Below are 22515 nucleotides of genomic sequence, written 5' to 3' on the forward strand. Positions count from 1 at the left end.
TGGGGCTACAACTATTGATTGATTGATTGATAAAGAGTTTCACCTTCACTTTTTCTGCTGAGTTCTTTGGGTAGCCTTGCTAAACTAAGACAGACCAAAATAGTCCCATGTAAAGCCTGTGCTGGCTTTTTTTTTTTGCCAGCACAGCTCGAATTTAAAAAAAATCTCTTTAAAGCTTGTTTCCAATATGTTATTACACATAGGAGCACAGAAAACTTAGGACCAGTGCTTGTCCCAATGAAACACAACATACGATGCATACTGTAGACTAATGAAGTCTCAGTGATGGCAGCCATCTTTTACTGCAGGGGGCTCTGGGGGCTGTCAAGCTGGAAATGCCGTCTCAGCCTAATTTTTATTCAACCTAACAACAAGCTTAGAGCTGTCAATCATCACAGCTACACACCTAACAATGGATGAGGTGCATCTATCCAAACAGAGCCATTTTAATTCACCCCACCCCTGTACAGTGTGGTGCCAGCTATGCACAACAACAGACCTATTTAGCACTATAAAACAGTCAGCCAATACAATTATAATTTTGCCTGTTCTGTTCAGATTCCTCTTAAAGGGTTATTGAGAAACAAGTGCCTGACCCATGTTGTCTTATGACTGGTTGGCTGCATTGTATTTATATGCTGTTTAAAACATGAGCGCAGTCTCAGTACAAAAATGGCTTTTTCCATTTTGAAATGGTATTTCTATTTTATCAAGAAAAAGGGAAAGAGGTGGAGCTAAGCTCACCCAACAGCAAACGGCTTCACTCAACCATTCCCCTATTTATACAAATACATGCGTACTACTGAGACTACAATAAAGATGGATACTGTAAGACGTCATTAATCTTTACATTTCTCAGGTAACAAATTGTACTTTCCATGATTTTCTGATATGTGATATTTGTGGCATTTACACATTTTGGTATTTTATTTCACATTCTAAGCAGTTTGACATTTGACAGACGCTCACACATCTGAGGGTCCCAAGTGTTTTTTCTACCAGTCACCCATCCGTCTTTGACACATTTTAACAGAAATCACTCTGTCATTGAAGAGAATCACAACATTATCCATTTCATTGTTCAGCCTCTCCCGTTCCTGTACATTGTACAGTGTTAACTTAATATAAAGACAACTGCTCCCTGTCTCCAGATGATGTCTTTGAAAAAACATGAACCTAATGAACAAAAAGAGTTTCTACAGAAAAGTGTATCTAGCACTAGTGTCATACAAACAAATCATGCCTCTGAAATGACTTATTTAAATAAAAGTACACTGTGTACTGACCGATCATGAATTGCATGTTTGAGATATTGAGTAGGTCATTCTTAAATGGCTTTGTTAGATGCAACATGTTGTAAAGTGTCATTCACGTCACGTTTATCCTGTAGGTGCTGTAAAAAAGCATCTAACTAGAATAAAATTGGATACCTCAAAACAAAGTCTTACACAGAGGAGACGACAAAGAACTCATTTAAACGACTTCATGAACTATTGTGTGACAGTTTATAATCCTATTTTGTAATCTGAAAAGTTACTGAGTGATGAGAATGGTTGCTGGACTATTGTATTTCAGTGAAAGATAACTATTACTCCATGAAATAAGTTGCATAAATTGGAAACACTTCGTAAAACAATAGTGCCTCCATTGGCTGCTTTAGCACAGCACTGAGGAGAAGTACTGTATCAGAAGTTACTGAAGATTTCTTGTCTTTTACTCCAGTCCATTGGAGGTGCTCTCTTTTTGTTTCGGCTGGCGAGGGCCTTTTGTTTTGCTTCGGCAGCTGTGGGACTCAAACGCAGGCCACTGTCCATGAAAGGATCCGAAACCCGCCTGTCATCCTCATCTGGGACCTAAAATACATTAAAACGTAAATGTTTTACCCACACATTTACCAACAATGTGTTTCATAATAATAACAACTTTATTTAAATAGTACCTTTAAACAATACTTTACACAGTACATTGAGTTACGACAAAACAGGATTCTCAGTAGGCAACAGAACAAAACACGAACATGGCCAGAAAGACATAAAGACAACACAAGAGCAGTCAATAAGTTAAAGCATGAAGACATAGGCTCTAAAAGAAGAAGAAAGAAAGACAAAGGAATAAAGACAAACGAGAGAAAGACAAATCATTAATGGAATAAGAAAAAATGCAAGAAAAGCATCATAAAAAGAAAGAACTTAGGATAAAGAAAAGGCAATTTAAAGACTCTGTTCCTATTTGATAATAACAAAGCTCCTGGGTGATCAGATCACAAGCTGACAACCTAAACTAAAGGTGTAAGTTAAAGACCACATCACAAGTCTATAGAAATGTGCTTTAAGAAGTGATGATGCCATTGTGAGCTTTAGCTTTAGACTGAGCATGGACTTCAATCCAGCCAGCAGCCAGATATGCTTTCCCTTCACGGGTGAAGTCCTAAAATCAATTCTCACACAAAGAGGGAGGGATGTGAGGTCCTCCGTTAGAACCAGAAGGAAACTTTCAATTCAGGCCAGAAAGAAAGGAGTCAGAAATCAAGATGGGTGCCTGGAAAATCTTTTTTTCTAGTTCCAAATGAGTGGGCATGTGTTTGACACTGGACATGGAACAAGTTTTGAGAACGCATGTACACCTTACAACTTATTTTTGTTTGTTTTGTTTCATATAGTATTGTTTCTGTCATGTCTCCTCTTTCACCTGGATGCTCATGTCTGAGCTGCTGATCTCTGATTGGGTAGTGGAACTTGTTGATGACTGAGATGCAGAGCTCCCATTGGTTCGGGGTTTCGGAGACGAACTTGTGATAGGGGCATCTGTGAGCGTCACGTTAATGATCGGTGGATCTGCGGCGGGGAGGTCAGAGGTCGGAGAGGGCGTAGGTTGGATGCTGTCAGTGGTTGATTCATTCACATAAACCTCTGTAAGGGAGTACAGAGAAACACTCAAGTCAACGTTACACAGACTAGAGAGAGTATAGTTACTAAATATGCAGACTTGTGGTGCGCGCGCGGTTTCATTACCTTTCTCATGTCTGGTCGTGGGTGTGATTCCTAGTCTGCGTAGGAGCTCGTCCGTCTCCTGGTCAACCACGAGGACGCACACTTCTTGCCCTGCTGCTCTAATGAGAGCAACAACCTCTGAGTGTCTGAGGCCCTCTATGTTCACTCCATTCACCTGATAAAGTATTGAAAAAAAAAACAGGATAAAAGAGAATCAGAGAGGAGGAAGGAGGAGAACATTTTTCAAGTAAGTACATTTTCGAAGACTCTGCTGAGATTAAAAAGAATTCACAACACAAGAAGCATCTTGTGTGTCTCAGACAATGAAAGAAGATCTGTTGAGTCTGTAATTCAAGTATAGGCAAATATATTTGCATGACTATCCTTCCTGCCCTCAATCTTTCTCCACACAAGAAGAGCTAAATAGGAGTTCAAATCTTTTCTTTTCCACTTCTCATTCTCCACTGTCTCTCCTTTAAGTCCCACAAATAAATCTTTAAAAAAAGAAAGAGGTGGAAGGTTGGAAGCACACATTTACAAGCCTAAGACAGCACAGCTACGCCTCTTCACTTGTCCATGACAAGGGCACTTCCAGTCAAGATTATCTCATGCTGTCTTTTGTAGCTTTTCCCCATTTAAACAGCTCCTTCCTCTTCCACCCACTCAAAGCCAACTAATCTCCTCTAATCCAATCACACTGAAATCAGTGCACAGACCTAATTAACGTATGGACTGGTTGCATTGTCTAATTTCCCTGAGATGAGTTCTATAATGGCCGATTGAACCAAGTCTTCATATCAATTTTCTGAAAGGGCGGTCAGGGGTCACCAACTTAGATTTATCGTTCCGTTTGTATTTGTATGTGGTGTGCTTGTGTTTGTTGGGTTTACCTCCACGAGTCTGTCTCCAGACCTGATGTCTGCACCCTCAGCAGCTGAGCCAGGGTCCACTGAACGCACAAAATGTCCCTTCTTGGTCTTATCACTGTGGAGGTTAAAGCCGTAGCCGTGCTCCGGCTTCACCATGTGACACAGACGAGGAAGACGCTCAACTGTCTGCTCTGATGAGGACAGTACCTGCAGCTATAAAGAGACATCAGCAAGACAACAACAACATCTGGGATGAGAACGGAATAAAAACAGGATAACAGGATGTGTTTGAAAGTTGTCCATAATACGTAAGTGAAAACACAGAGAAACCTCCGTGATATCTCCGTCAATCCCACACAAAGGCCACACAAAAACATTATTTCTTTGTGAGGATGATATTATGGTCAGTGTCAAATAACCATACACAGGATATATATAATTTATCACTACAGTGAAGGCCAATCCACAAGTCAGAGGTTCGGTCTTCAGCTCCTGCAGCCACAGGTCCGATGTGTTCTTGGATGCTTAACCACAAGTTGCTCCTGCTGCTTTGTCGGTGGTGTGTCAATGAATGACATGAGGTAATACTGATGGTTACTTTAAATAGCAGCCTCTGCCATCAGTGCGACAATGTGTGGGAGTGTCCTGCGGTGTAAGAGTGCTTTTTGTTGTGAGAAGACGAGCTCCAGTCCATTTAACATTTAAATACAACTTCATCATCTACCTCTTGTATATATTACACATTGATGCACAACAGGATTTATCTCAGCATCTTTGTGCCTTCCATCGTCTCCTGTCTACAGGTGTTGTTATTTTAAAGGTATTAAAACCTTTGTATCTGAATTTAAATCTGTATGCCTGCATTACACGTTTCTTTTTTTAATTTACGTTTTTTTAAGTGTTTGATTTACCTTTGTCCAACTTTTGCTGCTTTTTTTAAAGTATAGTATGTTAAATTATTTTGTTAAATCTATGCTTATTGATCTCCATCACAACAAACACCACATTAAATAGATCATTTTAATCACATCATGCGTGCTGGTGCTGCTCGGGTTTCTGCAGGGACAGCGTGAGAGATTTTAGTAGATCCTGTAGGTTTTTGTGCTTGTTTATCACCCTGCAACTCTTCTGTGATAGACTGCATCTCTGCAACAATTTGATTCTCTAATCACAAGCTTTAAGATGCGAGCCTATAGAAACAAAGAGCGTTGGCCTTCTTCATCGTTGCTGTTCTGAATCACTGCAGCTACACTTGAAGCCAATACAAATTGGCTACGCTATGATGCCTTCAGAGAATGGGTTCTGAGATTGACTGGGTAATAATTCGACAGTATAACTGTACTGTTTTATTGTAACAAGTTGGTTGATGACGTTTTTTAAGGATTTAAATTTTAAACATCTTAGACTTAGACTTAGACTTAACTTTATTGATACTTTTGGGATGACTCCCTCAAGGAAATTTAGGTTCCAGCAGCATATACAATAAAATAAAAATGTAGCGGGTAACAAAAAGTAACAAGATAAAGAGTAAGATAGAATAAATAATACTTCATTTTGCATATATTAACCAAGCTGTGACAATTGACGATCAGGGACAATTACTGCCCTAATATTTTAATATTAAGTCCACATGTGACTGATAACCTGGTAAATCTTTGTATTGGTGTGTCTTTACGATAAGGTGAGGAAAAGAAAGTAGTGGATGAGCCAATGGGCTCAGAGTTAAGCTGGGGGGCTAAATGGATCTGACTGAGAGACATTAAGATTAAAGGCCTAATGACCAACGACAAGAGGTGACACATAGCATGAGTCACCTTCTGACCGGACCTGTGCATCTACTACTAAGTACCCTCAGGTCTGTGTGAGTGTGCGTGTCGGCCTGGATCACACACTAATACCTGTCCTAAGGGGAGCTCAGGACAGTAAATTTGTAATGACACTTCAAAGACTGCCACTTTCTGCGCTGACCCGAGGGCTCCTGACACGTTTCTCTTTCTGCTAAAGCAATCAGACTCGTTACACACACACACACACACACACACAAACACACAAGAGTATTGAGAGAGTGTGTTATAACGATCATCTGTCAATCAGTGTAGTGCCCTGCGAGCCGTTGTAATGCAACAGAACACCGTGGCTAAAGATCGTCATGGTGACAGGTTAGGTGGCTGTGGTGACAGGTCACTGGTTTCAGAGATCTCCTTTAATCTTGGTGGCCTGTTTACTATATTTAACATGTTGGCACAACTTAATTGACACTCAGGCTTCACACCACTGAGTCTTTTAAAGAACTTTCAAGAAATAATTCTGACTTTTTAAGTGAAAGGTGTGTGACCGAGCCCGACTGTTGCATGTCTGTGATAGTGCCCACACTGAGGTTATATAAGATGACTGTTTATGGACGCCTGCTGACAAAAGAACATCATGCCATGATGAAACTGCGTCTGTATTTACATTTACTGAGAAGAAAATGTCACATCAAGGGAATCATTCAGTATGACTTTCGAGCCCCTAAAATATTCAGGTCTGGGCTTTATTGTTTTTTTCTTCTTCTTTTGGATTAGCGTACAAAAAAATATGAATAATTTATACAGAACTCATTGCTGAAAGTGTGTTGATTATTTTACAAATAATTATTGACTTCTTAAAGGTAATGGATTATCACGTGAGTCCCTTAAAACACCAAAAGGTTAAGGCCAATTACGTGGTTGCATATTCATTAAATTCAGGTAAACATGACGAGCCCTTTGAAAATGAAAAGTGATATTTTAAAAGGCCAATATTTCAGTCAAACTCATGTAGAGAAATATGGAAATATTATTTATGTCTTTATTATGTTCAGTATCTAACTGTTTGTTCTTTATTCAGGACTTTCTTACTTACTGAGGAAATAGAAAAACGATTAGCTATGACTGCAGGTGTTCAGTTCAGACTACCGTGTGATGTAATAGATTATGTGCTGCTGTACTGGTGCTGCTGTTCTCGCCCTGTTTTGCTGTTTGATCTGAACCAGTGACGAAAACTGAGAAAGTGAGATGTGACAGCCAGCCAAGGGGCAGCCTGTATTTACCCTGCCTGCAGCTAAACAGATGGTACTTGGGCATGTTTGGAGCCCAAACAATGAGCTCAGTCTCGGACAGAAACGTTCTGCTTGTTTCTGCAGCAGTGCTGACATTAACAGGTCACAGTGATGTCTGCCTTGCTCTTTTTTTCCAGTGTGTCATAATTGCTGACTGGGGAAACTGAATGGGTTTGTGTATACATATCTTGTATACTTTAACAATGCTTTGATAGCACACAGATTCTCATTTTACTTTGCTGGTGAGATCCCACAGTATGACTATGGGATAATGTGCCCAAAATAAACTACAAGAAGAGATAACAATGCCTATGCAAAGCATTGTACTGTACATCACCACTATCTCAAAATCTGATCCCTCCCTTGTCTGCTTTGTACTTTTCTGCTGAGCAGAAACTCAAAGCCTGCTTTGTCCAAACCAAATTAAAGTTCAGCAGACTATACGTATGAAAAATGCCTGTAGACACGGCAGACATGTCCTGACTGTAAGTGAGAACAACTCATCTGCACAGCAGACTGATAAAGGAAAAAATACATTCATATCTAAATTGAGGAGAAGGTTCACCATAACTAAACCACTGATTCTGTTTTCCAGTGTCCACTGTCATCTTTGTGGAGTTTGGTCTCTGATATCCACAGTAAAGTGTGAAGAATCCTACTGTATGAGGTGTTACCTCTGCGTGCACAAAGAGGCAGCGTTTTTCTAATACAATGCTCATTGTCAATGCTCACACCACCAACAGAGTGCCCTGTGAACAGACTGAACAATGGCTTTCTACATGATATTAAAGCAGGTGTTGAAATGGCATGAAGATGTTAACAACGGAACAATAAAACCCACTGTTACACTGTGGAGGCCAGGAAGTACAGGATATACTCTAAACCTGTGGTTAATTACTCTCTTTTACTCCCACTGTTTACTTTGTAATATCTGGAGGGATACTTAAGTCTTGAATTTTCTAAAACTGACTTTAAATGTCACATATTGTGCAAAATAGACCTAGCCTGTCTAACAGATCACCCCCCCTGTCTTTTGCCTTTTCAGAAAATGTGTGCTAAAACTGGCTGTTTGGAGATTTTCACCTCATGACATCACAAAGGGCAGTAAAGCCTCCCTAAAGTTGGAGACACTCTCACAGCTAGGTGTTAGTTCTGCCCTCTGAATCTGCCTTCTCACCGTACAATTGAACATGGTGTGAAAATGCCACCCAAGTCCTTCCAGAGAGGGGTCAGACACAAGTCATTTGCATTTAAAGCTACAGACACAGAAACAGCCTGTTCTGAGCAGGGCTGAAATAGAGGCGTTTATAGATATGATCAAAGAGTAGATGCATTTTACAGTCATGTTTTGGGGAGCCCTGAGACTTATTCAAACTTGTTGAAAAGGAGAATAATATGTGACCTTTAAGACATAACTGCAACAGAAAAAAATGGGATCGTGTTGTGTTTTTTCTACAGTGCACTAATGATCTCTAACTAGGAGGAAAAAAAACCCCAATTCTGCAAGTCCAACACAGTCACAGCGGATGGCGGTTCGTGTGTCTGGTTCTGCTCCAGGTTTATGCCTCTTGAAAGGAGGTTTTTTCTTCAGCAGTGTTACTTGGAAATGTTGCCAAGTGCTGTGCTTAAAATGGATCAATGTCTATAAATGTAACTAAGAGTACGGTCAAGACCTGCTCTTTTTGTACAGTGTCTTCAGATAACATCTATTACAAATTGGCCCTATACATTTTTTTTTCATTGATTCATGAATTTAAGCAATACAATAATGATGAAAATACAATTTTAAGCCAGTCCTTCTTGACTTCCACTTGGATGTTTTTCTTATCTTTGCATTGGCTTTTTTCTTCTTTACATATGTGTCAACACCACAATGAACCTGAATTGTATGCTGTGATTTCAGAAACCTGTGTTAATTATTTGTCCCCATTCAAAGAGGTCACTGGACTCTTTCTTAAGGAACTGCTTTTGGACTGTATCCTGCCCAAGGATAATGTAAGTGTTCAAGTCAAGATTAGTGCCAGACAGACATCTGCTTAAAGACTGTATGCCCAGTGTCACACACACTTTTAGCACAATAACACACTGGCTCAATAGGTTCCCTCTGGAGGGACTTATTAATAATTTTGACTTAAAAACGTGGACCTTCTTCCCTATTCTGATGAAAAAAACTAATAAAGCTCTCTTGAGAAACTTTCAGGTTGTGTAAATTCCCTGCTCCCTGTCAACAAAGTGTTATGACTGATCTATGTGATCTTATTCTTTGTGAGGTGTTCTCTAACAAAAAGTTGAAACATTTCATGTTAAATGTTTGTTGTGCCTCTCACAATGTCTCTTTGGTGTGGGAATAAAAAAAGGCTGTTTTTGCAGAGAGCAGTTAATCTCATGGTCTGACACTTCTTACACCAGAGTAGACACATAAAATAACTTTATATAAATACAAATCTTTCTCATGGTCTGGTTTGCTTTTGTCGATCATACATTAAAGTCAGCCTGATTAATTCCCATCTAAAAAACTTAAGCTATGCTGCTATGGTGCTAATACACACATTGAAACAAAATGTTAACTTTGATAGGTTACTTTAAGATACCACATGTATGATCTCTTCCATTTTGATGATCAATCGAGAGAGAGAGAGAGCTATGTCTAAATTGCACAAATACAGTGATTTGTGAAATTACGACAATGTGCAGGAGTTTGCCTTTCTTTTTTGATAATTAAAAATAATAAATATGATTAAGTGCCCGGTGCCCAAGATTTAATTTTTTGTTGCCATAATGTCAAAACAATTATTAATTTTGATAGAATTGTATTTGAAGTCTTTGATAATCTTCATAATCAGGCATCAAAGACAATCCGGGTGTGTTGATTTCCACTCTTACCTCTGTGTCTGTTGATGAACTTGATGCCATTGAGGTTGTCTTGACTTTGCCTCGTTGGATCGTGTTGGCAGTCAAGTCTGCAGCAGTTGGGTGAAATGTGTGTGTGTGGTGGATTTTGGGAGACAGGGGTGAATTCCCTCTGGGTAAGGGAGAGACAGAAGGAGTGGGTCCAGGCGAAGGGCGCGGGGAGAGGGTTCCCATTTCTATAGCAAGGTCCTCAGTGCAGGCCAGGCCATGGCTGAGGAGGTAATTGTCGGTGTCTTTGTCCACCACCAGCAGCCTGGTGCGGTGGGCCACCTCAAGGATTCTGTTAACCACCTGCACAGAGAAGAGAGGACAGAGATAAACTCAAAAGACTAATGCTGGGTCAGTGGGGTATGTTGGTCACGCTGATCTGCATCTAACACAATCCCAGCATGACAACTACACCCAGTGATTCCCATTTCACAAGGATCACAATGACCCATTTTTAGTACACCCCCCCCCTTCTCCTCAGGCAAGGGAAAAGTGGTCTAACAGGTATAGAAGTCATTGTTTGTACCTTCGAGTTTATGAGCCTCTCCTGTGTATGATCTGACGTGCAAGCACCTGTCTGTGATTTCCATAAAGGGATTTATTGTGACATATACTCACTTGGTGATGGGTTTCTTTCTCTACATTCTCCCCGTTCACCTCCACCACTCGGTCCCCTGGTCGCAACCCGGCCATTTCAGCCGACGTGCCCGGCTCCACTTTGCGGATGTACTGTCCTCCTCTGTTCCTTTCACCGTGCAGGTGAAAGCCATAACCGCGCTCACCTTTGGTCAGGAAACAGAGTCTGGGTCTCAACTCGCTCTCCATCCCAGCGCGACAATAGTGCTTAAGCAGGTCGGAGTGTCTCAGGGGAATAAACAGGTGCTTGGTCCAAGAGCAGTGGAAAGTCCCTGGCTCTTAATCCAACGTACCGCTGCGCGCCCGAGTGACCAAAATATCATCATTATTAAGCATGATGTGAGTCCATTAATAATCCACAATTATCTTGAGAGCACAATTAAAAACAGGCTAAAATTAATGAGCGTTTAATCCATTGTGCAGGTGCTGAGATGCATAAGGGCGCGCAAAAAAATGATTTCGGCGTGCGTAAAATAATGACGAAAACTATGGATGGGGCCAAGTCCCGTCCAATAGAGAAGTAATCCAGCAGATCAGAGATTAGGAAGGATTCTCAACTCACGTAACACTTAATACTTGTTTCCAACTGGGCGTGTGTCCTCCTGCCCGACGCGGCGCGAGACGAAAGGAGGCGTCAACAACAGATGTAACTACGTCCCCTTCAGCGCACACCTGACCCTCTAAATCAGGGTGTCTGAGGAAGGTTTAGATGCTAAGAGCATGTCCATATGTTACAGCCTCTCAATAACGCACAGTTTACCTGTTTGAGGATGAAGCAGGGGATGTTGCTGTGTTCAAGTCATAAAAGCTGTAAGAAACAGGCAAGCCTTCGAAACTCAAAAACGTATTTATAAATGAAGACTTGTATAAACTTGAGAGATTGTTGGGTTGTGGTAAACCTATCCTATTGATCACAATGAAAAATGTTTACAAAAGTTGTTTTAAATTCTCTACTTATCATCTCAGTGAACAATGACTTCACTGTGTAGTGTAGGGCAGTCTCAGGTCAGTCAACACGTCCTAATGAAAAATAAAATCACCATCCCTGACATTTTTCAATCTCTCACATTCATTTAGTTAAAATGGATGCAGTTTGAACTTCAAACAAAAGAAACTGGTTTAAAAGCGCATTATAGACTTTTCATCACTCTTTTTTTCCCAAACAGACATTCACGAACCACTGACAGATATGCATCCCACTTTCAGGTCCCAACCCACCAGTTTAGCACCACTGGTTTAGCAAAAAAGAAAATCAGAGGCTGTCTTGTTTTTAGTTTATCTGAATACTGTGTATTAAGCTCATTTGGTTTCACCAGTGCATTGCATGTTCCCTTAACAGTATTTCTGGCTGTCTAGAATATTTGAATGCTATATGCTGTAAAACTTCAATCAGTAGGACTGGCAGCGAAAAGAGGCAGGCAAATATGCTCAAACAAAATGTACACAGCAAAGACCTTTACCATCTGAGAGATGGACAAAAACACAAATGAAATCACATGCGTTTCTATGATGTTGCTTCAGGTTATCTATCCCAACCTGTTGTATGTGAGGAGAGTGAGAGACCCCTGTTCATCCAATGAGTGCTTTGCTGGCCTCTGGAGCTGTGTACACATATCTGAATGTCTTTGGTTGTTTAATATAGCAGATATTATAGTGTAAACATGTGGCATGAGTGACTGAAAAATGTTGTTTTCATGCTGTCGCCCAAACACAAGCAGCAGAGTCCTTCCTGTCTCTCACTCAGGTTTACATGTCTTTAGTCTTTATCCAGGTCGTCATGCAGGAGACGCTGAGAGGCAGGGAGCACATTGTGCGGCTCTGACGTACACGCATGCATTTTAAGCTGACCTTTAACCTTATTTCTTACACCAGTCTACTTAATGACGTCATAGCCCCGTCTTTTTTGGACAGATGTTGAAGTTTTTTGTGTCTTGCTGCTTTTTAGCCTTTCTTTGGTCATCAGTCTATTTCAACACTTCTTTCTCTCACCTCTAATTGGGATCTGTCTATATTTGTCTATAAATGTTAGGTAACACCAGGCTATAAGGCGAGTAAAAAATGGACTAATCCTTTGTTATTTCAAGGTTTATGGTAATTCAATTTTCAAGTCAATGTTACATTATTTTTCAGGCCAACTCACTATTTGAAATAAAAGACAACCTGTAAACAGACCTTCACTTCCAGTATCAGTACATTTTCTTTATTAAGTAAAAAAATCATTGCACAACAGTACAAAAATATATCATCTCATTAAATTTTGTTTTACTCATAAAAGTAAAAAACATGTATTCTTTTAGTGTCCACGAAAAACCTCAAATAAAAAAATACAAATGAACATTTCTGAACCACACGGTGACGGTTGTTTCGCTAAGTCGCATGTTTGAAGTGTGTGTGTGCGTATTAAGTCTTTTCTTATACTTGTGCAGAGCTCAGACCAAAACTTTTGACAACTGAAAGGAACAATCTGTAAGACATATTGAGACAGATTAGATAAAACAGATTGAAAAAATAAATCATCAGACATAATGAAAACATGCTGTGCTGAAGTGCTGGCTTCTCTAACAACAATGCAGCAGCCAGTATGTCCTCCTGCTAAGTTGAGATTCTGGTATTTGTTTGGACTCAGGGAGTTCAGCAGTTTTAAGGCAACCCCCCCACAGCCGTTTTGGACGCCTCTTGGTTTTCTGGGCAAACGACAAACCAACATGTGCTCCAGTGATCGAAGCGGGGAGGCGAACTGATTTAGATACAACGGATTCTACCCGAACTGAAAAGCCTTGAAGGAATGAAGAAAGGTTTTAAGACAGATGCAGAGCTGGCTAAACGCTGCAGCTTCAGTTTTTGCAACATGGCAAACGGTGTGCCAATCAACTCTAGGGAGAATTGGGTGTTTAAATAAAGTAAAGTATAACTTCTTCTTTAAACGCAGCGTGTAAAAATTACTGCTCCTAACTAACTTTTCTTTTTGCCTTCTTTTTCTGTGTGGCAGGTGAAACAGGTGGGACGAGAGGCTCGTCCTTTGTCCTCTCCTCTTTGACAGCAGATTCATGTTCAGCTTTCATTTTTAAGGAAGATGTTGGATTTGGAGACTTGGGAGATCCAGTTTTGGGCTTCTTTATTGGAGAGTTCTTAAAGGCAGATGGACAGCTGTGCTGGTTCAGACACATGGAGCAGAGCGGGTTGACTGGGAGACAAACCTGCTGTCCGAAACCCACAAGCAGCCAGTTGATTTCACTCCAAAGCTCCCTGCAACAAAGTGTGAGTTTGATTTTTGAATGTCCAGGGACGTGCTGTAAACATATACATATATTACCATCAATAATATCATCATATAATTTCATCATATAATACCCTGTTTAAGGAGCCATTCATGTCTTTGTCCATGATGAAACACAGTCAATTCTTATTATTATTATTATTATTTATCAGGAAAATTCAGTCAGGAAATAAACAGGTTTAATGTGTTGTTGTTGCTGCTGCTGCAAACACTGTTGATAAGAAAAGAGAGTAACACAAAACATTCTGTGAGTCATAAATGTAAAAAGCTTATTTTGTCTTTAAGGCATGTGGGGAAAATTTACTAAACTAGTAATTTAACTAGTTTAGTAAATTTTACTTTACTAAAGTAGATACTTTAGTAAAGTATCTACTTTCTGTGTTTAACTACTGCTTTTCATTTTATAAGGTGTAAACATTGATGTTGGGAGGAACGGGGACTTGTGAACTGAAATCATTTAACAAATGATGCCATATGATTGTACATGTGGCGTGATCACCATTTTAAAACCAAATGGCCAGTATATGATGTTCTGTATCATCGAGGTCGACTTCTGCGACTCTGATTTGTATTTGTTGATCCATGCGAATCTGGATGTACGGGTCAGCAGTGAATTAATAGTGCCGTTACCTTGGTAACCACTCCTCCAGGGCCTTGCGCGTTTCCTCTGGGTTCTTGGTTGGTTTCTTTAGCCAGCCCAGCCTATTGGAGATGCGATGCACATGTGTGTCCACTCCTAAATAACAAACAATCACCGTGCGATTAACATTTATAGAAACAGTGACATTGTGATGGGAGTAAGCTGTAATGTTAACATATGTTGTCCCCATGAGCTGCGAGAGTTTAAATCCTGCATTCTGAATTCAATTGAGGGATGAAAACAGAATTTTAAAGTTTTATAGTGAGGACTTTTTTTTTTAGCTTAGGTTTTGAAACAGACTGACATGAATACAGGTGCCTCTATATGACACACAAAAACAAACAATGACATCATCTATGGTCACACTTTTAAAAACTCATAAATATTTACTCATATTATTTCAGATTTGTCCACCCCGCTGAATACCTGCATTGACATTCTGTCTGTTTTCAGTCTGATATGTTTGTGTCTCTTATGTGATCTTTGTTTTTTTTTAAATGCAGCAGAACAGGAACATGCTGCCAACCAGTTTGAACTGAGTTGGGCACCTTCAACAGTAAATATTTCATTGTATACTGATAAATAACAAGATGAATAAATGACAGAACAGCAAGAAGTGGGATTATTTTGTTTGGGTGTGAGATGAGGCTATGACAGCATGCTGCACACAGACAGCCTTTTATAAGGGAATCCACAACACATAACTATTGAGAGTTGCATTTAAGACATGAAAAATAAAAAGGATGCAATTTTTTTTAATAATTAGAAAACACTACTTCAAGACAATATCAACAAAGAGTTCAATTAAGTAGGCGATCCAGTCCATGCAGATTCCCGCTGTCATTGGTTGAGAGGCGTGGTACATCCTGAACAGTCAGTCACTGGGCTCATATATAGAGACAGACAAGCAGCCACGCCTACAGGAAATGTTAGAGTCACCAGTTAATCTAACAAGTCTTTGGACTGCCAGTAGCTGAGGATTCCAACCAGGAACTTTGCTGCTGCGCTAACCACCGCACCACTGTGCAGCCTTGTTCAAAGTCACCTCAAGAAAAAGTCCCTCATCAGAATTTCTTTAAACCTGATGAAAAAAAATGACAGCCAATGTTTTGTGAGATTCAGACAGTTTCTTCAGTTGTCCCCAAAAGATTGAAGCTTATAGACCCATTTTAAGATATTCCACCTCAATCATCCCTCATTATTCAGAACAACCGACCACTGAATTTTGAATGGACCACAGCTGCTCTCTCTACTTCTCTCGTGGCAGCTTTAAAATAAATTTATGACTAAATATCTGGAGTGTGTTTAAAGCTTCAGTACATTGTGATACTGCAGATTATTCGTATAACAGCTGTTGCATCAGTGTATTGAAAAGTATTGACATTTGAGATGCTGTGCAAGCTCAAGAATTTTGTACCCACCAATGCCGGACACCTTGTCCCAGGCAATGTCCATAGCCAAGTGAGCCATCTTAGGTCCAACTCCTGGTAGGCGGACCAGCCCCTCCACACTGTCTGGGATGTCCCCTCCAAACTCTTTCTGCAGCATGGCTGATGTCAGCTTCAGATACTTCACCTTAGTCTGCAGGAGGGCGGGTTGGGAAAATACTTAATTAGGTGCCAAACCAATCAAAGCAGCAGGGTGAGAAGACAGATGCATTGCTCCTAAATATATTACCAAAAAGACTTCTGTATTACCCTCCAGAAGCCCACTGGGTAGATGAGTCTCCCCAGTGTTTCATCATCAGTAGCGAGCAGATTTTCTACATTGCAGCCGTGAGCTCGAAGTTTCTGCATCGCTGTTGCGGTCACCTGATCTTTGGTCTGACTGGACAGCATGAGAGAAACCAACACCTGAAAACGTCTCACCTGTACCCATAGGCAGTAAAAGAGAAAAACAAACAAGAAATGAATATGAACCACTGAATTATGCACAGTTTAAAAAAAAATCCAAACCACACCTACACTTGCAGGAGCCCCTGTGTCGTAGCATTTCTCTGCCCCCATGTTGTCTACAGGTGCATCACGGCCGCTCCTCATCTCCCGGATGTATCCCAGTTGTTTCGTCCACTCTGGAGGTTCCCAGTGCTCCGTCTTCATCGGTTTAACATCTTCATCGCTGTCATATTCCACCTTTATCTGCCTCCTCCTGCGGCTGTGGGAAGCCAGCGGTAAGTTGACTGTCTCAGATTTTAAATGGGATATGCCATGAGGGAGGAGTTCATAACAACCGCCTAAATGAGCATAGAAGATACAGAACAGCCAGTTTGTGAAGGATCAAAATATACCTTCTAAATAATGCAGTAGGTTTCCATCAAATTAAACACTTAGTAGTGGTAAGTTAAAGCTCCTAAGAGGATTTTTAACTGCTTATAAACAAGAATGAAATTAATATTCAAAGCAAACAAGACTATCAGTGACAAGATTTATAATTTGTAATATGGCATTTTTAATCCCTGAAGCCGCTGCCACAAGGTAGGTGTCAGACTATGTGCAGTATTTTTTTTTTTTACATGATAAAAAATTATCTGTGAATAATACATTTGATAAAAGACAAAAAAGTCCAACGTCATGTCTAACACAAGATCAGCGAAGACATAGAGACATACCACTTTGTCTACTGGGGTCACCAAAAACCTCACAAACCAAACGTTCCCCACAGGAGCTTCAAGTTCTCCCACAACAATCTTTGAAAACCTCTCTTAAAGGATTTTTTTTTGTCTCTTGTGTATGATCACAGTCAAAAAGACATTTCCAAAAGCACCCCATATCTGCAACAGTTGTGTGCCAATATTTTAGCTTGAGGGTCCCTGACTGAAAGCAACAGAAGGGACCCACATCCCCCACTGCAAAAGTAGCCAGCAGCCAAAACAATAATGTCTTAAACTCACAGTTAAAGGTATCTCGTAGTTTGGAAAATCTAAAAAGAAAAAGTAACATTAAAGTCCTATAAAAAAAAAGAAACTATGTCTTGCAGTGTCATCATGTTAAACTTCCTGCTTTGTTGTTTATTAATCACCTCTCTGGACCCCTGCAGGACACATGAAGCCTGCATGTGTGACACCTGTAAGACACAGGTGTCGTTAGATTAGACTTGATCTCTTGCCTGCAGCAGCCTTGATCAGATCTACTCCTGCAGATGCAAAATCAGTCACTGTGCAAGAGTCCCAAGGCTGAAAGAGTCTAAGAGCAGGTTTAATGACGACGATACTTTTACTTGTTGTTTTCCGCAAGCAGCCAAACGTAAAGGTTACCTGTTGATAAGGCAGTCGAGGAGGGTCTTTGCACAGAGACCATCGCCTCCTCTTCCTCCACCTTCACTGCCGCGGAGGAAACTGGATCAACACATCTTCGTGTGCGGGTGAGTTTGGACCTGAGAGTCGCTGCAGATGTGCAGCCAGTGTTTGTGGTCCCACGTCGAGTGGTAACAGACCTGCTTTGCTTGAAATAAGGAGAAGACATTACAAAGCAGTGGATTAAATGACATACCCTCGTGCAGCTGCGGAATTGAGGCATTTAGTTGAAAGTGAAGTTGGTTTCTCATTCGTCTGAAAAAAGATTATAGTAGCCACAAGGGGGCGTAAGACTTCTATTAAGTAGAGGAAAAAATTTTTTATTGTAGTGAAAGTATGTTTTGTATTAAATTTACACTTAATAAAAGGCAACAGCAGATTTTAAGCTATCGAAGTTATAACAATATTATAACATTTACATGCATCATATTCATACACGTGAAACTAAATGTTATTGATGACAAACAGCATACACATTTAGGACATCTGGCAAAATAAAATGTTGTGTAAATTAATACTGATAACAGACATAGTATAGAAAGTATATGCATGTTGTTTAAACCAAGGAGGAATTTCCGTGGAAATTAAAAAAAACCCTCTAATAAAAAATAATGAACAAAATGCATGTCATGACTTTTAAATTCTAGATGATTGAATAAATAAGTTTGATATTGAAATAAAGTAAATCACACTGGTCTTACAACTTGACATACTTTTTAAAGATGAAGACAATGACACAGTGCAGTGTTTTATTATTTATAGGACAGTATTTACTTAAGTTAATTAGGGTTTGATTATACAGAGAAGCATGCAAGAACAAAAACCTCTTACATAATCTATACCTTAACAATCACAGACACAAAGCTACTCTGCAGCGCGTGACTCCAACAAGGAACCAACTTCTGAATTGTTAGCATCTTTAGCTAGCTGAGTAGCCTACATTGTTAGCCAGACTGCGTGTTTAAGTTTATACATTGTGTCAATGTGACACTGATTAACTATTACACGGCTGGATTATAAAAAAAACCCTCAACAATGCAAACTCCATGTTGTGCTTTTAATGTGTGGTGTTTTATAACCCCGAATATTTGGTTACTGTAGTTAAAATGTCATGCGGAGAACTACATTTCCCGTCAGTAAGTACTACAAACGTGTTTTTGTAGGAAGTGCTTCTGTCAGAGCATTACTGTGTCATCCGGTTGAGGAGTCGAGGACTGTGCTTGGGTGAGAGAGGCAGCAAACAGTGATATGAATGCATGGACACAGCAGTGAAGTGACGGAGCTGTGACTGAATACCAAGGTGAGGAGGAGGAGGGTGAAGGAGGAGGAAGAGGAGGAGATTGTTTTTGTGCTACCAGACCTTGAATGCAACAGAGAAATGCTAACCCATAGCAACCAATGAAAAGCAAAGCTAACGGGTCAGATGTGCCTATCTCTGGATTAAACCAAAGTTTGTTGCAGAATGTTCTCCTCTGTAATTGTCTGTAATTGAAAGCTGCACAGTTGTTGTTGTTGTTGTTGTTGTTGTTGTTGTTGTTGGACTGTAACAGTGCAGTCGTTGTGTGCCTGCTCCCCTCCTCCTCTCTGTCCCTCACAAGTCCACATGACAACACATTCTCCAAACCTGCCCCACCGTGTTAACACACGGACTGACTGGGACTGCAGGTTTCACACATGGTTTGCAGTAAGGACATGTTTTTATATCCCCTCTCTGTCTCAGTGAAATAATGCTAACCTATTTCATCATTAACCTCTGATGGATTCTACATTCAGCCACGTTTAGTGCGCTAATCTTCTGTTGTTGACAGTTTAAAGGGAGTCTTATTTCTGCCACAAACAGACAGGGTTACAGCACAATAACATGCTACACCAGGATGAGAATTTATCATGAGATCTATACATGAGGCCTGCACGATATGAGGACAACATGCAGTAACACTGCTCTATATTACAGTGCAATAAAACTTTAATGTGTATCCCTTGTTTTTTTTTTCAGAATAGCGATGTATTTCTCCTGATTTTATGCTGTTGCTTTCACCGCCAAATTGGTTCCGATTAATCAGAGGGAAGCTGATTGTGTAGTCAGATTCAACCCTGAAGTTTTGTTTTACAGTCTTACAAGCATCGGACCATTCAGGGCGATTTTCACTCGGGTCCTAATTATGTGTAACTTTCTTCTAGGTGACAATCGGTCCCAGCCTCTGCAGTAGATTCCTCCTCCAGGTCTGGCAATGAACAAGCAGCAGAGCAAGGAAAGCTTGAGGGACAAAGTCAAGGGAATTTTTGGACTTGGTCCCCCTCGGCCACCAACGAAGCAGAGCGACTCCAAACTGTCTGAGTTTATAATCACGACTGACATCATCAGGGTGTGCAGAAAAGACTCACACACTCACTCAAACATGAACATGTTTTTTTTGTTTTGCATCATGTCATGGCCTTGATGTTTTTCAGGAGCTCCAACCGGACTGTGGATTGGGGAACCGTGTTCGCACAATGAATCATGTATGCGATCTCGCCAAAACCAAAAAATTTGAGGAGGTGAGTCTGCTGTTTTTTTTTTTTTTTTTTTTTTTTTTTGGACGTCACAGTAGATTTAATTTACTGTGTTTGGCGAACTGTTTGTGTGCATGTGTTTTTTTTCCTAGCATGCAGTGGAGGCAGTATGGAAAGCTGTTGAAGATATGCTGACTCTGGAACAACCGCCTGAAGCCAGACATGCTGTCCTCCAGCTGCTGAGGGCGATTATACAAGGACAGGTAAGTTCCCACAGTGCAACACACAGACGCTGACAGAGAGTGAACACTGTTTTATTCATTCTGTTCACTTTTGATGTGAAGGGGGAGCGGCTCGGCCCTCTCAGAGCTTACTTTTTCAAGGTGATTCGAGACTACCAGCCGTGCAACGAGGACCTTTCTGATAGGCTGGAAGTCTTCAAAGCCCTCACCGAGAATGGGAAAGACATAACGTACCTGGAGGAGGACATAGGTAACATTAGATGTCATCATGAGGCGGCTTCTTCCGTTCTCATTGTTAGTAACAACACTAATGTATTCACTGGTGATATTTTTCCTCCCCCAGCACGCTTTGTCCTCCTGTGGATGGACATCGGCCTTACCTCCGATTTTCTTCACGTTCTCGTAAATCTGGTGAAGTTTAACAGCTGCTATCTGGACCAAAACGTGTCGGTCATGGTCCAGTAAGTGTGAAATACAGAAACATGTAACATGTTTTGTTCGAACATGAAAGACAGGCTTTTAACACGCTTCTTCTGACGGGCAGGAAGATCTGTCTGCTGTGTAACAGGACGACTTCTTCAACAGATATCGAGGTACGTTGGTAGAGCTTAGTGCCAGTACAGGAGACATCAATGTGGAGTGCACATTTAAACACAGGATCCCATGCTGCTTGGTTCGAAGGCGTTTATTTGGTGACCAGGTGGATGGTGTTGTAGATGTGGATGATTTTTTCTATCACAAACAAAGAAGTGAAAACATTAAACTCAACACATTATAATACTAAACAAACAGAATAATCCAATTTATTTTGTTATCTCTAGTAAATCAAACTTACATCAATAATGCATCCAACGAAGGTAAATACAAAAAGGTTCGTCGGTTTCTTTTCTTCTTCTGACTGCCAGGATGTGTTTGGAGAAGAAAAGAGGGAGCTGGAGGTATGAGGGCGGGCTTTATAATGTTGTGGCTTACACAGGTGTGGTGGAGGTCAGGTGTGGTGAATCGAAACGTGCGTCTTTCCTTCAGTCACTGCTCAAGGTTCCAACACTTCAACACTTTTAACCATGACGATACAATCTCTGTTTTTTTTTTTTTTTCATTATTGATAGAATCTAAAAGTTTTAAAGTTTTTTTTGATCTTTGGTCAGAGAGAGCGATGTGTTCATGGCTCAAATATGCTGACATGGTTGTGTCATAACCTGGCTTAAGGGCCATGACACATATGAGAAGGACCCCAGTTAACTGCAAATACTGTCAATTCATTGTGAGTAAACAACAGTCATGATAACTGCAGACGTGCAGCGTGTCCGTCAGTGAGGTCTGTAGTGCGACTGTGTGTTGGATGTTGTGAATTCAGATGTAACAAACACTGAAATGTGCATTTGATGAGTGCTAAATAAACCAACACCGGCTGCCTTGGACTTTTCTGCTTTTTCTGTTGTCATCGAGTCAGGCGCCTTCAATATCGTTAGAACTGTAAAAAAAGTTTATAATTCAATCTGGTCTGCACTCGTTACTGCAGCATTTCAAAGGCCGAGTCTCACTCAGAATATTCTTGGATCAGACGTCTCATCTGCATTGGCTCGCACACAGCAGCTTCCCCTGCTCAGAAAGTACCCGTTTGTTTGTTTGTTTGTTTGTTTTCAGTCACATTACTGAAGCAATGAGGCTGAATATCAGGAGTGCAAAAATTACTGTTTGAAAGTCACTTTTTAAAGTCAGCCTCTATAATCAGGTAAATGTGAATAAAAGGTTATGAGCCGCTCTTTCACCTGACATGAACATGTGTGTGTCTGAACAGAGCATCACTCATGAGTGATTTATTTCCCCGCTCAAATACGCTCTCCATCTTTATGTCCTACTTCCATGTGTGATTGTCTGACACGTCTAGGTGGCGCTCCAAGTTCTGGATGCAGTGGTGTGTTATAACTGCCTGCCCTCAGACTCCCTCACAGTCTTCATCATCACTCTGTGTCGGACGGTCAACGTGAAGGAGTTCTGTGAATCCTGCTGGAAGGTGAGATAAGCGTTCAGCCACACATTCGCCCTCTTTTATCTGAAGGCTCGTATGTGAGACGATGACCGCTCTCTGCTTTGCT

At 40.6% G+C, this 22515-nt stretch overlaps 3 protein-coding genes across 5 annotated transcripts in view; 1 reads left to right on the top strand and 2 right to left on the bottom strand.

The window, feature by feature from the left end:
• Positions 1 to 1511: 1511 nt before the first annotated feature.
• nherf2 (NHERF family PDZ scaffold protein 2) lies at positions 1512 to 10852 on the bottom strand. The gene is made up of 6 exons (XM_079336845.1): positions 10455 to 10852; positions 9822 to 10139; positions 3881 to 4072; positions 3012 to 3165; positions 2689 to 2909; positions 1512 to 1853 (listed from the first exon to the last, which is right to left on the bottom strand). The coding sequence occupies exons 1-6, from the start codon at positions 10659 to 10661 to the stop codon at positions 1686 to 1688; spliced, it is 1260 nt and encodes a 419-aa protein (XP_079192971.1). The 5' UTR covers positions 10662 to 10852; the 3' UTR covers positions 1512 to 1685.
• A 1793-nt stretch (positions 10853 to 12645) lies between these two features.
• nthl1 (nth-like DNA glycosylase 1) lies at positions 12646 to 17936 on the bottom strand. Of its 2 annotated transcripts, XM_079336843.1 has the most exons (7): positions 17643 to 17936; positions 17408 to 17452; positions 16354 to 16622; positions 16087 to 16257; positions 15811 to 15970; positions 14380 to 14485; positions 12646 to 13718 (listed from the first exon to the last, which is right to left on the bottom strand). In XM_079336843.1, the coding sequence occupies exons 1-7, from the start codon at positions 17902 to 17904 to the stop codon at positions 13421 to 13423; spliced, it is 1311 nt and encodes a 436-aa protein (XP_079192969.1). In that variant the 5' UTR covers positions 17905 to 17936; the 3' UTR covers positions 12646 to 13420. The 2 variants fall into 2 exon arrangements, with proteins under 2 accessions (XP_079192969.1, XP_079192970.1); XM_079336844.1 differs by lacking the exon at positions 17408 to 17452.
• Positions 17466 to 22515, top strand: part of tsc2 (TSC complex subunit 2) — a 137896-nt gene continuing 132846 nt past the window's right edge. For both annotated transcript variants that reach the window (XM_079336842.1, XM_079336841.1), the window contains exons 1-9: positions 17466 to 17749; positions 18845 to 18981; positions 19863 to 20047; positions 20133 to 20219; positions 20327 to 20437; positions 20519 to 20666; positions 20760 to 20877; positions 20961 to 21009; positions 22308 to 22433. In XM_079336842.1, the coding sequence (XP_079192968.1) occupies positions 19913 to 20047; positions 20133 to 20219; positions 20327 to 20437; positions 20519 to 20666; positions 20760 to 20877; positions 20961 to 21009; positions 22308 to 22433 (774 nt within the window). In that variant the 5' untranslated portion in view covers positions 17466 to 17749; positions 18845 to 18981; positions 19863 to 19912. The remainder of the gene's footprint in view (positions 17750 to 18844; positions 18982 to 19862; positions 20048 to 20132; positions 20220 to 20326; positions 20438 to 20518; positions 20667 to 20759; positions 20878 to 20960; positions 21010 to 22307; positions 22434 to 22515) is intronic.

Source organism: Symphodus melops (genome assembly GCF_947650265.1).
Source record: "Symphodus melops genome assembly, chromosome: 2".
NCBI classification, from domain to species: domain Eukaryota; kingdom Metazoa; phylum Chordata; class Actinopteri; order Labriformes; family Labridae; genus Symphodus; species Symphodus melops.